This window comes from Nothobranchius furzeri, chromosome 5 (genome assembly GCF_043380555.1).
Source record: "Nothobranchius furzeri strain GRZ-AD chromosome 5, NfurGRZ-RIMD1, whole genome shotgun sequence".
NCBI lineage: Eukaryota > Metazoa > Chordata > Actinopteri > Cyprinodontiformes > Nothobranchiidae > Nothobranchius > Nothobranchius furzeri.
This window is the reverse complement of record NC_091745.1, coordinates 77,108,701-77,121,200: the sequence shown is the minus strand read 5'-3', so window position 1 is coordinate 77,121,200 and position 12,500 is coordinate 77,108,701. Positions and strand designations below refer to the sequence as shown.

The 12,500-nt window shown below is 48.4% G+C and overlaps 1 protein-coding gene across 2 annotated transcripts in view; it reads right to left on the bottom strand.

Annotated features, from left to right (window-relative positions):
- LOC107379570 (glutamate receptor ionotropic, NMDA 2D) overlaps positions 1–12,500 on the bottom strand; it is a 100,220-nt gene that overhangs the window by 39,256 nt on the left and 48,464 nt on the right. For both annotated transcript variants that reach the window (XM_015950367.3, XM_054741128.2), the window contains exons 4-6: positions 12,054–12,320; positions 3,717–4,045; positions 1,815–1,929 (exon numbers count right to left, since the gene is read on the bottom strand). In XM_015950367.3, the coding sequence (XP_015805853.1) occupies positions 1,815–1,929; positions 3,717–4,045; positions 12,054–12,320 (711 nt within the window). The remainder of the gene's footprint in view (positions 1–1,814; positions 1,930–3,716; positions 4,046–12,053; positions 12,321–12,500) is intronic.

Genomic DNA, 12,500 nt, shown 5'->3' with positions numbered 1-12,500 from the left:
CCTATGTTTGGCCGCTTTTGTAGGTTCTACCTTTATAAACTCTACGGTTAACAGGAAGTTTTTGCTAGGCTTTAGCTCCGGAAAAGCTCCGTGGAGATCTGGAGCTAGAACGGCCAAAGAATGCGTTCACAGACCCGTTCACGCACGCCAGGACGAACGCACTCACTTTTACATTCGTCAGCGACGGTGGCACAGGAGTTAGGTGCTCGCCCCGTAATCGGAAGGTTGCAGGTTCGAGCCCCGCTCAGTCTGTCGCTGTGTCCTTGGGCAAGACACTTAACCCACGTTGCCTGCTGGTGGTGGTCGGAGGGACCGGTGGCGCCAGTGCTCGGCAGCCTCGCCTCTGTCAGTGCACCCCAGGGCAGCTGTGGCTACATTGTAGCTCATCCCCACCAGTGTGTGAATGTGTGTGTGAATGGGTGAATGACTGATTGTGTTGTAAAGCACCTTGGGGGGTTCCAGGACTCTAGAATGTGCTATATCAAATACAGGCCATTTAGTCAGGCAAAAAACGAACGAGTTCAGTTCACGTTCACGAAAAAAATGAAAGAATTTGCGAACGATCGTTCAATGAACGCGTTCGGGCACAACACTGGCTGTAGGAGGCTAGACTCAGGCCCTGTCCACACGTAGCCGGGGATCTGCCAAAACGTAGATATTTTTCTACGTTTTGGCCTGTCATCCACACGAAAACAGAGTTTTTTCACACGAAAACAGATCTTTTTAAAAACTCCGGCCAAAGTGAAGATCTGCGTTTTCTCCGTTTTGGGTGTCTGCGTGTGGACAGACAAAACCGGAGTTTTAAGGTCCGCAACGTCACTTTCCGCGATAAAAAAATGCTGACATCACGTGTGCGACCTGTGTTTACACTAGCCGACAGCATGGATGCCCTCAGAGCTGCGCTCGCTTTATCAATTGTCCAAGCGCTTTTTGCTTGTTTGCGTTTGCAAGCGGAATTACTGCTCCTTGCGGAAGACCACAGACGAAGGACGAGGTTAAGAACGGGGGAAGTACTGCCGCCTACAGGCCTGGCATGTCCTTAACAACGTATTTATCCGGGTACGTGTGGACAGAGTTTTTTTTTAAATGAGGTGGTGTGGATGAGAGTTTTTGGAAGGGCGGATATTCTTTTTTTTTTTTTTTACGGCTACGTGTGGACTAGGCCTAAGTGACTGGGGAGTAACTCAGACTGATTATAATCAGGAATAATCATTAAAATTTGTTTTTCGGTGTTCCACACCTTTAAAAATACGAGTAAAGTTGACCTTTAATAAGCATCTTCATCAGAGGACGTGAACGTGACTTTCCTGTTTGAGCTGTGAGTGCGTTTGCATCAGAGGTGTGACTCAGTACGCCAGTGACATCATCAGCATTAAAGCAGGATAAACTAAGAGCAGCAGCAGCTTTTCTCCACTCCCAGTGGGTGCTCACAGCCACGTTGAACTTCAGGTGCACTTTGGGTCTGTCCACACAGTCCTGGCGGGTATCCTCACATTCACAAACACGGTTTATGTTGAAAGAACATGCGCCAAAAGCCACAAACACAAGATCAAAACAGTGGCGTGTCCAGATCTTTTAACATGGGGTGGCCCAGGCGAGGCACAACTTTGTGCATGGGTGGCACCCATGGTTATGCTTTTTGTGTGTTTACCCCCAAGCCTTTTGTGGACAATGAAAAGCCTCTTTAAGGGTAAATAAGTGTGGCGGCATCTGGGGTGGCCAATCAGATTCCAAGGGTGGCATGTGCTACCCCAGGCAACTCCCTGGACACGCCCCTGGATCACATGAAATAAAAACTGATTTCATGTCCTTACATCTTCCCACCCACGTCCAGGAGTCCAGGAGATGACATCCAGGAAGGGATTGGCCAGGTAGCCGTCGATGTTAAATGAGTAGTCTCGGCCACCGAGCGTGATGTTGCTGAAGTACCTGTGTGGTGGCGGAACAGACAGCCAGATAATGCGACGGTTAAAAGAAAACACACATTCGAAACGAGGTTTTCTTAGACGGTATTAGAGGGCTTAAGCAGAAATCCTAAAGCTGCCAGGATTCCTTCCACTTGAAACCACATCACAGGAGCTGCATGGTGACACTCAGCGGTTGTTTGTTAATCAAATACACACACACACACACACACACACACACACACACACACACACACACACACACACCTGTCAGCATCTCAGGAATCAAACAACCGCTAATCTCTGCATAGGTTTCAGCCTCTATGGTGGCTCTCACAATCATGGGACGAGCCTTCAGAAGCTCTCCTCATGTCATCTCACTGGCTTCAAAAACAATAAATAAAGAAAAATAATCTCTTCATGATGGGAAGAGTCCGCTGGAACAGCAGCGTGTGGTACCAGACAGTGAACAGCAGGCAGCAGTGCAAAAGGGAACGGAAGCAAAACCTCTTTTTTCTGAATGTAGTTTACAACAAAGACAGAAGAATCCATCAATCACCTCCTGATAATTGCCTCTCCGTTGGCGCTCAGTGTCATTTACAAAAATCACCGCAAATAAACTCATTCATTAGACGTCTGGCCCATTTCCAGTAGCCAGAATCAGCATAGCTTCCCTAACACCACGTGTGCGATGTACGGAGACTCGTTTAAAAATGAAGGTGACTAGAACCACGTGTGCGACCTGCTTGAGCCTGCTGCTGCGTGTTTATACGGCCTAGAAGGAATATATTAAAAGCAGCTCATTCATAAACATGAGACATGGTCTGCTCGCTACAGATGCGATGGTAATTTTGCCAACTCACTACACACAGCAACAACCTCTGTTTTGCATGGACGGTGGCCAGCCCCAGATTTAGATATCCCCGGTGTGTGTGTGTGTGTGTGTGTGTGTGTGTGTGTGCGCTCCCTGACACGGAATCTGCTAATTCCACACACACACATCTGTCTCCCAATCCTGGCCATGGACCAAATCTGTTTGTCTTGAGTTTTATTTGACGGCAACTCTTTTTTATTTAATAATAATAATAATAATAATAATAATGCATTGAACTTATATAGCGCTTTTCTAGACACCCAAAGACGCTTTCACACACTCTCACATTCACACACTGCTAGTGATGGTAAGCTACTTGTGGCCACAGCCGCCCTGGGGAGGTCTGACAGAGGCGAGGCTGCCATTTGGCGCCGTCGGCCCCTCTGAGCGCCACTAACACAGGCAAGTTGGGCGAAGTGTCTTGCCCAAGGACACAACAGCAGGATGGGGCGACGGTGGCACAGGAGTTAACTGCTCGCCCCGTAATCGGAAGGTTGCAGGTTCGAGCCCCGCTCAGTCTGTCACTGTCGTTGTGTCCTTGGGCAAGACACTTAACCCACGTTGCCTGCTGCTGGTGGTGGAGGGACCGGTGGCGTCAGTGCTCGGCAGCCTCCCCTCTGTCAGTGCGCCCCAGGGCAGCTGTGGCTACATTGTAGCTCATCCCCACCCGTGTGTGAATGTGTGTGTGAATGTGTGTGTGAATGGGTGAATGACTGATTGTGTTGTAAAGCGCCTTGGGGAGTTCCAGGACTCTAGAAGGCGCTATATCAGATACAGGCCATTTACCATACGCCTGGCGGGAGCTGGAATCGAACCCATGACCCTCCGATCATGAGGCAGCCCGCTCTACCACCTGAGCTACTGCTGCCCCGCATTTCCATATATCCAACATGTTTTATCTAGAGCCTGTCACCTCTCTCGTCCTGCATCCGTCTCACCTCATCCTGCTTCGCAGTCTCTGCGTCTGATTGGCGTCCGTCATGCAGGTGGTGACAAAGTTCGGCCCGCCCGTGGCTCCGTATTCCTTGCGCATTGCCACTGCCCCGTGAGTCAGCACAGACACTCCCCGGGCAATCCTTCGGCGCGGCTCGTCCCTCCAGCCCTGAGGCCGTACGGCGAACAAAGCCCGAGGCAGGCTGTCCATGCCCAGACCCGAGAGGGCCGGGCCCACTGCGAACCACATGTGTGAGGCCCCGGCTTGACCGGCGGCCCAGGCAGCACGGAAAACCAGCTCGGCCTCCTCCTGAGAGCAGTACAGCAGACGCACCTGGGAGGACAGAAGGGGAGCAGGGAGGTAACAGGAACGGGGACACACACACACACACACACACACACACACACACACTCCAGTGAGAAAAGGAAGGGAAAAGGGGGAGCAAAACAAAAGGTGGGAGAAGTCAGGGAGGAGAAATACAGCTGGAGAAGGAGGTGCAGCTGAGTGGGAGAGGATGAGGATGGATAGAAAAAGCCACATCCACAAATAACAAGAAAGCAGGGAGAGGTAAGAGGAGAGATAGTGGTGAGGCGATAAGGCTTGTGGAAGTCGGGCGTGCAATTTCTAACCCCAGCTTTCCACCGGAGCCATCAGCAGCACGTTGCTCGTGTAAGCTGCTGCTCGGCCCTTCCCACGAGATGCGAAGCAGCAGGGGAGCAGCTGTCACCGACCGAGCACGAAGTCACACGAGAGTAAACACAACAACAAGCAGGAGAAAACTACAACATGGCTCCAAAAGGTTTGTGTTTTATGTTCTGACCGTTTTATAATCGCCAATACGGACCTGAAAAACAAAGGAGACCGCTAGCTAGGTGATAACTTCTCACGGGGCCGCACAGTTAGTAACCTTTTTAAAAGTAAAGCAACCGGAAGGCAGTACGTTTCTTTATTCTGAAAATCTCGGTAGCTTCTCTCCATTTCCGCGTCCGATTTCCTGTCTTTCCTTCCCCAAAAATGTCGAACTTGACCCGTTTCAGAGGCGTCGCGCGTAGAAAATAGAACCGGTGCATAAGGGCCGCGACATGCTGCTCCTGAGACGCGGCTGACTCGCGCTGCTGACGGCTCCGGTGGAAAGCCGGGGTAAAGCAAAGCAAACACACACCAGGAGGAGGGAAGAGTGTGTGTGCGGAGCTGGAGGTACAGGAGGCGATGGAGGTCAGTGCTTAATGAGCTCGGGCCTGATGAACGAGTTACTGTAATTAATAATAAAAAAGGGCGAAACAAGAAAGGGAAAATGAAACGTCTGCAAGTGGCGGAGCTACAAAATGTTTAGGAAAAGGAGAAGACGTGCAAATAAAGCGAGCGCGTGGGAAGGAAAAGGGGTGGGGAAACCTCTAAAATGTGTTTTTGTAAAAGCAGAGAGGAGGACAAACATCGAGAGACAAGAGCAGGAAAATGGAGATTCAAAGATGGGAATAGTCACTCCGTGGAGATCGGGAAGGGGAGGCGGGGGAAGTGAAGGAAAGCAAAGGAATGCAGATTTTTGTAAAACCGGCGGCCGGAAAAAAGATAAAAGATATCAGCAAAAGAAGAGCAGAGATGATTGAAGACCGGGGCCGGAGAGAAAAAATATTAAAGAGACAACACAGAACGACAACTGTGACCTTGGACGAGCTCTCTGCAGCAAACACCGAAGAATGGAGGGATGAGAAGAGGGGACGGAGGAGGAGTGGAGATTGACCAAATAATGGGAGGTTTTAAGGGGTTACAGGGAAAGCTAAAGGAATGAAGGACGGTATTGACACGACTAAGATGGAGCTTAGGAGAATGACGGAAGAGAGACCGCAAGGGTAAATGCTGACAAATATCCAGGAAGAGGAAGGGAAGCGTGCCGAGCAGAAGGATAGATAAACCGGTGGAGTGGCGGAAAAGGCGAAGGAATCAAAGGACAAACAGAGGAGGACAACTCTCTCATGCACTGGAAAGAAGGTGGTCGGGGATACGGACTGAAAGCACATCCTGAGACCTGCACCTTCACTGAGTTTTGAACTGCAACGGCTTGGCTAAACAATCCTGCCGTTATGCCAATAAACCCTCTGGTGAATTAGGTAGGGGCCGAGCGCGAAAGAGAGGGAGGAGGAAGCAGGGAAGAAGAGAGAGGGACGCTGAAAAGAAGACTAGAGCGCGTAATCTGTATGATAAACACACACACACACACACACACACACACACAATCCAAAAGACAGGAACATATGACGGAGAACGAAAGAGAGCAGAAGGAATGCTAACAAGGCAGAAGCTAGAAGAGAAATGGAACAAGACCCAGACGGTGAATTGAGACCTGGATCGGGTCATCAACAATCTGGAGGACATCGCAACAAATGCACCAGAGAGAAAGAGAGCATGGGATGGAAATCGCACCGCCGTGTGACGACAAGCATTTGTGAGCCCTGCAGTGGCGGAAAGCTGCAGGAAGAGCGGTGTTGTGAAGAAGGTTGAATAGTTAGCTCCTCGAACGGAGTGCTACATTCAGAGAGTGCAGCCTATGGAGTCCGATTCACGTGCACACACTTAGGAGGAAACCACATGCAGAGCCGCTGCAGCCACGCTGGGACATAAGCAGCGACAGTAGCTGCGTTTACATGAGCCAAATTTCCTCAATCCGACTGAAATCTTGGTTGATGAGAATTTCCGAATCTCTGTTCACATGGACACGAACTGAAAGGATCCGATCATGCCGTGCGTACATACGCACCAAGCATTTAATCCGGTTAAAAAGGTTGAGCATGCGCAGAGTTGCCTTTCCCGAAAGAAAAATTGTAAACAAACGCCATGAAACAAAATGAAAAATGTAAAAACAGAAATAACTATTCTTCCTGCTTTCCTGATCCATTTATTCAATTTAATGTTTTTATTTAGCTCATAGAAGTTCCGTTTTCTTCAGTGAATAACTGCAGATCTATGCTTTGCTGCATTTTATTGTTGATTAAAATAAAGGAGGGTTATGTCTCTGCCTCTTGATCAGCTGGTCCGCGGGTCTGAAGTGACAGCTGTGCCGTTGCCCGGGGGGGGGGGGGGGGGGGTAGACTCATGTTTTATTACTGAGCTCTGTTGTGGCTTATTATTAATAACATGTGACAATCAGCTGAGACTGTTGAAAAAAATCTGTTTAAAACAAAATAACAGAAGATGTTCAGAAAGTTTAGAAGCCTGTGTTCATCATTAACGAACCGCATCTCAGGTCATCTGCGTTTACGTGCTTCTAACACGGACTTTACTGTCGTCCAGAGTGTTTAACCGAGGACGTTTCCTACCCAACATCAGCCTCCAGTCAGGTCTGTAAAACCCGTATAATCCTGTGTTCTTTACAAGCGCGTCTCCATCACCTGCTGCAGAAGCTGCTGCGTTCAAAGCGGACAGAAACGGGGATCCGTGCGCCGCAACCCCCGCGATAAACCTGCGTAATAAACCTGCGTACTTCCAGTTCAGATCTGAACATGTTTGTCGAGTGATTGGTGCAATAATCAGATTTTTATTTTACTTCCACAAAATGCAAGTTCTGAATTAAATATTACTGAAACGGGGACGGCTTGTCGTCGGAGTTAAAAGCCGCCGCTCATTAATTACGCCGTCATTTTTGAAGTCAGGCAGTCCAAATGACAGCGGAGAGGCCCGCTCGCTGTTGCACACATGCGCAGTGGGCATTATTTTACCCCATCAATCCGAATGGCTGTGTACATGCACGTCAATCGGAATGATGAACGGAATAAACCACCTCTCTCAATCGGATTGCAATCCGATTGGGCCGAATCGGATCAGAATATTCCGATTGACATGTTTACATGCAGAATGTTCGATCTGAATGGGCATTCAATCCGATTAAATATGCGCATGTAAACGTGGCTACAGAGACCCAGACCAAACCGTGCCAACAGGAGTGAGGCCTGTGGGCGGGAAGTCGTGCAGAGGGAGCCGAGTGCACAGATGAAGGAATGAACGATGGCCAAACAGAGACGAAGGTGCAAAGCAAAGCAGCAGAGGTGACCGAGTTTGTCTCTCGGCAACGAGATGCGGGGAGGGAGGCGGGGGGGGGGGGGTGGGGGGGCAGGCATAAGAACACAGACATGATTGGAAAATTGAACAAGAGGATCATGAAGGGTCAAAGAGGAGGCTCGAGTCAGAACAAGGATAAATGATGAAGTGGAGGGAAATGGCAGGTTGGAAGGAAAAGATAAACATGTGAAGGGAACAAGGAAAGGGAAGAGTGGCAGGAGTACAACCCAAAACCACCATTTATTCTGCTCAAAATGTCCCAAACTGCTCCAAATAAAACCACTTTTCACGACGTTTCTAACAAACCAGAATCAGAACAACTTTATTTATCCCTGAGGGTGGGGCTGAGCAACGCGGCCTAAAATCATTATCACCATATATTTTGAGGATTTCACCCCGATACCGATAATTGGACGATAACTACAGGTAACAAAAGTTGTCCACTAGGTGGGGCTGTCACGTGTATTATGGTGAGTCACAATGGCATTGTTCGAGTTGAGCTGCGCCTCGCCGGGAAAACAGACGAGAGCAGACGGACGCAGCAGGGGGAGCGGCTGAAAGCCGGCGTTTAAGTCGGACAGATTTCCCTGCATGTGTAGCTCGGGGTGACGATGGATGAAAATATCGCATTAGAGTTCACACTTGTTTAATTATCTATTTTAATTCTGGTGCCTGTTAGCAGCTGAAACACGTCCTCACGTGCTTGTGGATATCATATATTGTATATGAAGACATGACTGTAATAATAAGTAAAGGTTATCAGCTGTAGCTTCAGTGTGCTCATAGGAAACGTGACAAAATAATACAAATCACATTTCTCTTTATGGCCTATATAGTTGTCATCAACGTTACATGATTTACAGAATACATGTGACCAACTAACATTTCATGTTCTACCACTGGATGTTCGGATCAGAATATGAACCAATCAGATCTTAGATCAGGCGAGAGCCAGGTGTTTCCCGTCATCCTCTAGGTTTTGCAGCTGAGGGAGAGCAACTGCAGTGCCTTGTTCTAAAATCTGCGCCTTGCTCCAAAATCTGCGGCCGCCTTGATCTCACGAGGTTATCGTTGCCTACGTATGCACGACGTCAGAGCAAGCCGGCGTCAATTCGAACACAGATCTAACCGGCATGCACGGCGCGCCGATCACCGCTGGTCTAATCTGCGTAGAACTGGCTCATCTCGAACACGGCCATTTTTACGTGACTCAAGGTGATACAGCTTCTTAAAGGGACGTGAACGTTGCCAACCTACACACATCTTTTCATTGTTGTATTGTCACATTTACTGACATGGGAAAAATTATCACGATAAGTCAGAAATTTTGATAACGATACATTTTCGAATTAATGCCCAGCCCTACCTGAGGGGCAATTAAAGTAACAGCAGGTAAAGGTAAAGATGTGTTTGTAAAGCCTGATGCGTGTCTCTGCACTGACGCAGACGGAGAAGCATGAATCAGGCTCAAGTTGAACTGAAACGCTCTAAAAATAAAGGGTTCTCACATTCTGGGTTTATAACCAAACATTTAAAGTTATCTTTAGAAATATAGCAATTAAAGCCTTTGAAACGGTGTTAAACAGCCACCTTTAACCACGGTTCCCAGAAATTAAGATCAGCTGCATCTCACCGTGAAGTGATGGGAGGACATCCGCTAAAGTGAACCAGGGTGAGCTCGCCTCAAAGGAATTACTTAAGTCCCTGGAGATAAATGGGATATTAACTCACTTCTGCAAAGCCCTTGGGTCAGTCATGTGACTTTACAATGTGCCAGTCAGCTGGTGTGCTTCATTAAAACCAGTATCTCACTGGGCTGTGACTGGTGGCGATGAGTGGAAAACACAAAGAATCACGAGAAAAAGTTTAAATGGAATCTGACCGAAGTGGCACGCGTTACACAAGGCCAGGTCACATGGGGCTGATGATGTAATAACAACTGTCACGCAGATTTTCTTGGCTCAGTTCTGTGACAATGTGTCTTCATTAGATGTCACAGACTCACGGGAACTAAACGTAACAGAGTTCCAAATAGGTTTCAGCCATGGGCGTGACTTAGGGTGGGGACAGGGGGCACGTGCACCCCGACACTTTTAACTGGTGGTTTGGATTCAGTCAGGATTTATATTTATTTTACTGAAACAAGGCACAACTTTTTAGATCGTCTTCAAAATTCTTGCAACACAAGAAAATTGACAAGCTTTGCACATAGTTGCTAATGATTTTGCAACACCCCACCCAGACTCAGGGGTGTGACAAGGGAGTGGCCCGGGGTAGCAATTGCCACCCTTGGAATCTTATTGGCCACCCCAGGTGCCACCACACTGAATTCCCTTTAAATAGGTTTTTCATTGTCCACAAAAGGCTTGGGGTAAAAAAAAATAAAATTAAAGCATAACCATTGGTGTCACCCATGCACCAAGTAGTGCCTCACCTGGGCCACCCCATTTTAAAAGATCTGGACACGCCACTGCCCAGACTCAGTTCACAGTTGTTAAGCAGTAGTTGCAGACATGTGAGATGCAGATCTGAGGTAAGTTTGTCAGGACTCCCGAGATTTGTTTAATGTCCTCTCATGTGTGCGAGGACCTCATCAGAACGGGTAAAACAAGCATCTCAGATGGCTTTTCATTCATCTTTTAGTGCTCTTGGTTTTCATCTTGAGAGGTGCTTTATAAAAGATCCTTCTCTTTCTTTGTTTCTTTCTGTTCGGGTTAGGGTTAGAGTTTGAGGCGGATTACGTTTACACAGACTTTGGCGGAACAAACCTTAGCAGCCGTTTTAGCTCTTTTTCACGTAACGATGGCAGTTTGGTGAGAAAAACTAAGATCTTTTCTAACTTTTTGTTTAAACAGGGTTTTCTACAACCGTGACTTTAGTCTGAAGCTGCGGATAAATGAACTTTGGGGAAGCAAACGAGGGCGTTCAATAGCATCAGAGACGCAGAAACAGCCGGCTGCTACCGCTTCGACTTTAGGACAAACTACCAGAGTCCCAAAGAGAAAACACCATTTGAAGTCACGGACAAAAAAGGACGTTTGGACCAAGAAAATTGCGACTGGTGTTTAGCGCCATCTTGTTTCCCCTGGTAATGCATGGTTCTATATAATGTGTGAGGGGTGATGGGCTCGACACACGGGAGGCGACAAACGACCGCGATCAGCGAAATTCGTCGCTGTCGCTTTTACTACCTGACACACGGGAGGCGACCCACGGCAGCGGCAAAGCCGTCGATGCGTTCTGTTCCATGGCGAAATCGAATCTTCCGTTGTTTTGTTTGGCTGTGTCGGGTTGGAGGGAATTAAGGTTATTTAAGCGGTTCAGAGTTAAAAAGCAGTAGATATGATGTTTCACAAGGTGCTGCTAGAGTTATGTGAAATCTTACAACAACTTCCCACGCCGCGGCCTTTTTGTGAATATCTCTATATTCTTTGGTAGAAATATTGTACAGTTCTGGGAAATCCGTCACAGCAAGTATCAACTTCTCCTCCATGTTTGCTCAGAGATGTACGGAGCATCCTGTCCGCTCATTGGTCAGTGAATGAAACCTCCGTTGATTGGTCCTCGTCCGAGCGACAGCGATGAAAAGTAGAAAATATTTCAAATTTCTGGGATAGCGTCGCTGGGTCGCCTGTGCACGACACGTGCACGAGCGCAAAATTTCACATGCACGTTTCTCGCGTTTCGCTTGGTAGGAGGGAGACCCGCGATTATCGCTTTGTCGCGCACGTCTCATTGAAAATGAATGGAGGAGAGACGATGCCGCCTCCCGTGTGTCGCGCCATTGAGACTCTACTGCCTGTGTTTGTGTTTAAAAGCTAGCTTGTTTTGCGGCTGTAAAATATTATTCACAGAGAGAAAATGGTGAAAATGGAAACACACATGGGTTTTTTCCTCTTTGTTTTCATCTGGATGATTTTTTTTTTATTGGTTAAATTGTAATAATAACAACGACAGTGTTGTGAGCCAGGTTTTTGCTTCTGGACCAACAGCTTATGAACCCCACAGAAGAACTCTTCACTGAATCATCACCAGCAGCTAGCCAGCAAATGGAATGTGGTTGTGGTTGTACCAATGAGCGCTCGGTGCCGTCATGGCAGGTGGGAAGAGAAGAACAGAGGGATAGAGGAGAGAGGGGAGAGAGAGAGAGATGGAGGCACAGAGGGAGTGACGAAGAAGGAAGGAAAAGGCTGGGAAGCCACCTGTCAGAAAGGGTGGCCCCCAGTGGTAGTGTCAGCACTTCCTCCCCTTTCCTCCCTCTATCCCTCCTCCCTCCCCCCCGTCTCACCTGCGCCTCGTTCTCCTTCAGCAGTCTGCGCGTGCGTGCCCCCCCTGGGTCGTCGGTCACATTCAGGATCACCACACTCTTCTTCTCCCAGCCGATGAACGAGCCATCCGTCAGGCCCTCCACCACTGACAGGAAGTCCTGGTAGCCGTGGTGACGTGTGGACACCACGGAAAAAGCAGTCCAGTCGTACTCCTCGAGCACCTCAAAGATCACCTCCAGCTGTAGCGCCGTAGAGGAGCTGAACTGGAGAAAGATGGAACCTGATTCCTGATTTGGGGGAGGAAAGCAGCAGATGTGTCACAACGAAGGCATAAAAACTGGAAACAGGTTTACTACGACGCTCTGAGCTGCCCCATCTTCCTGCACCACCAATCACACGCATGGCGATGCTGGAAGCAGCAGCCCAAGGGCTAACGCAGCCAGGCCTATGACGGCCAGGAGGGAGTG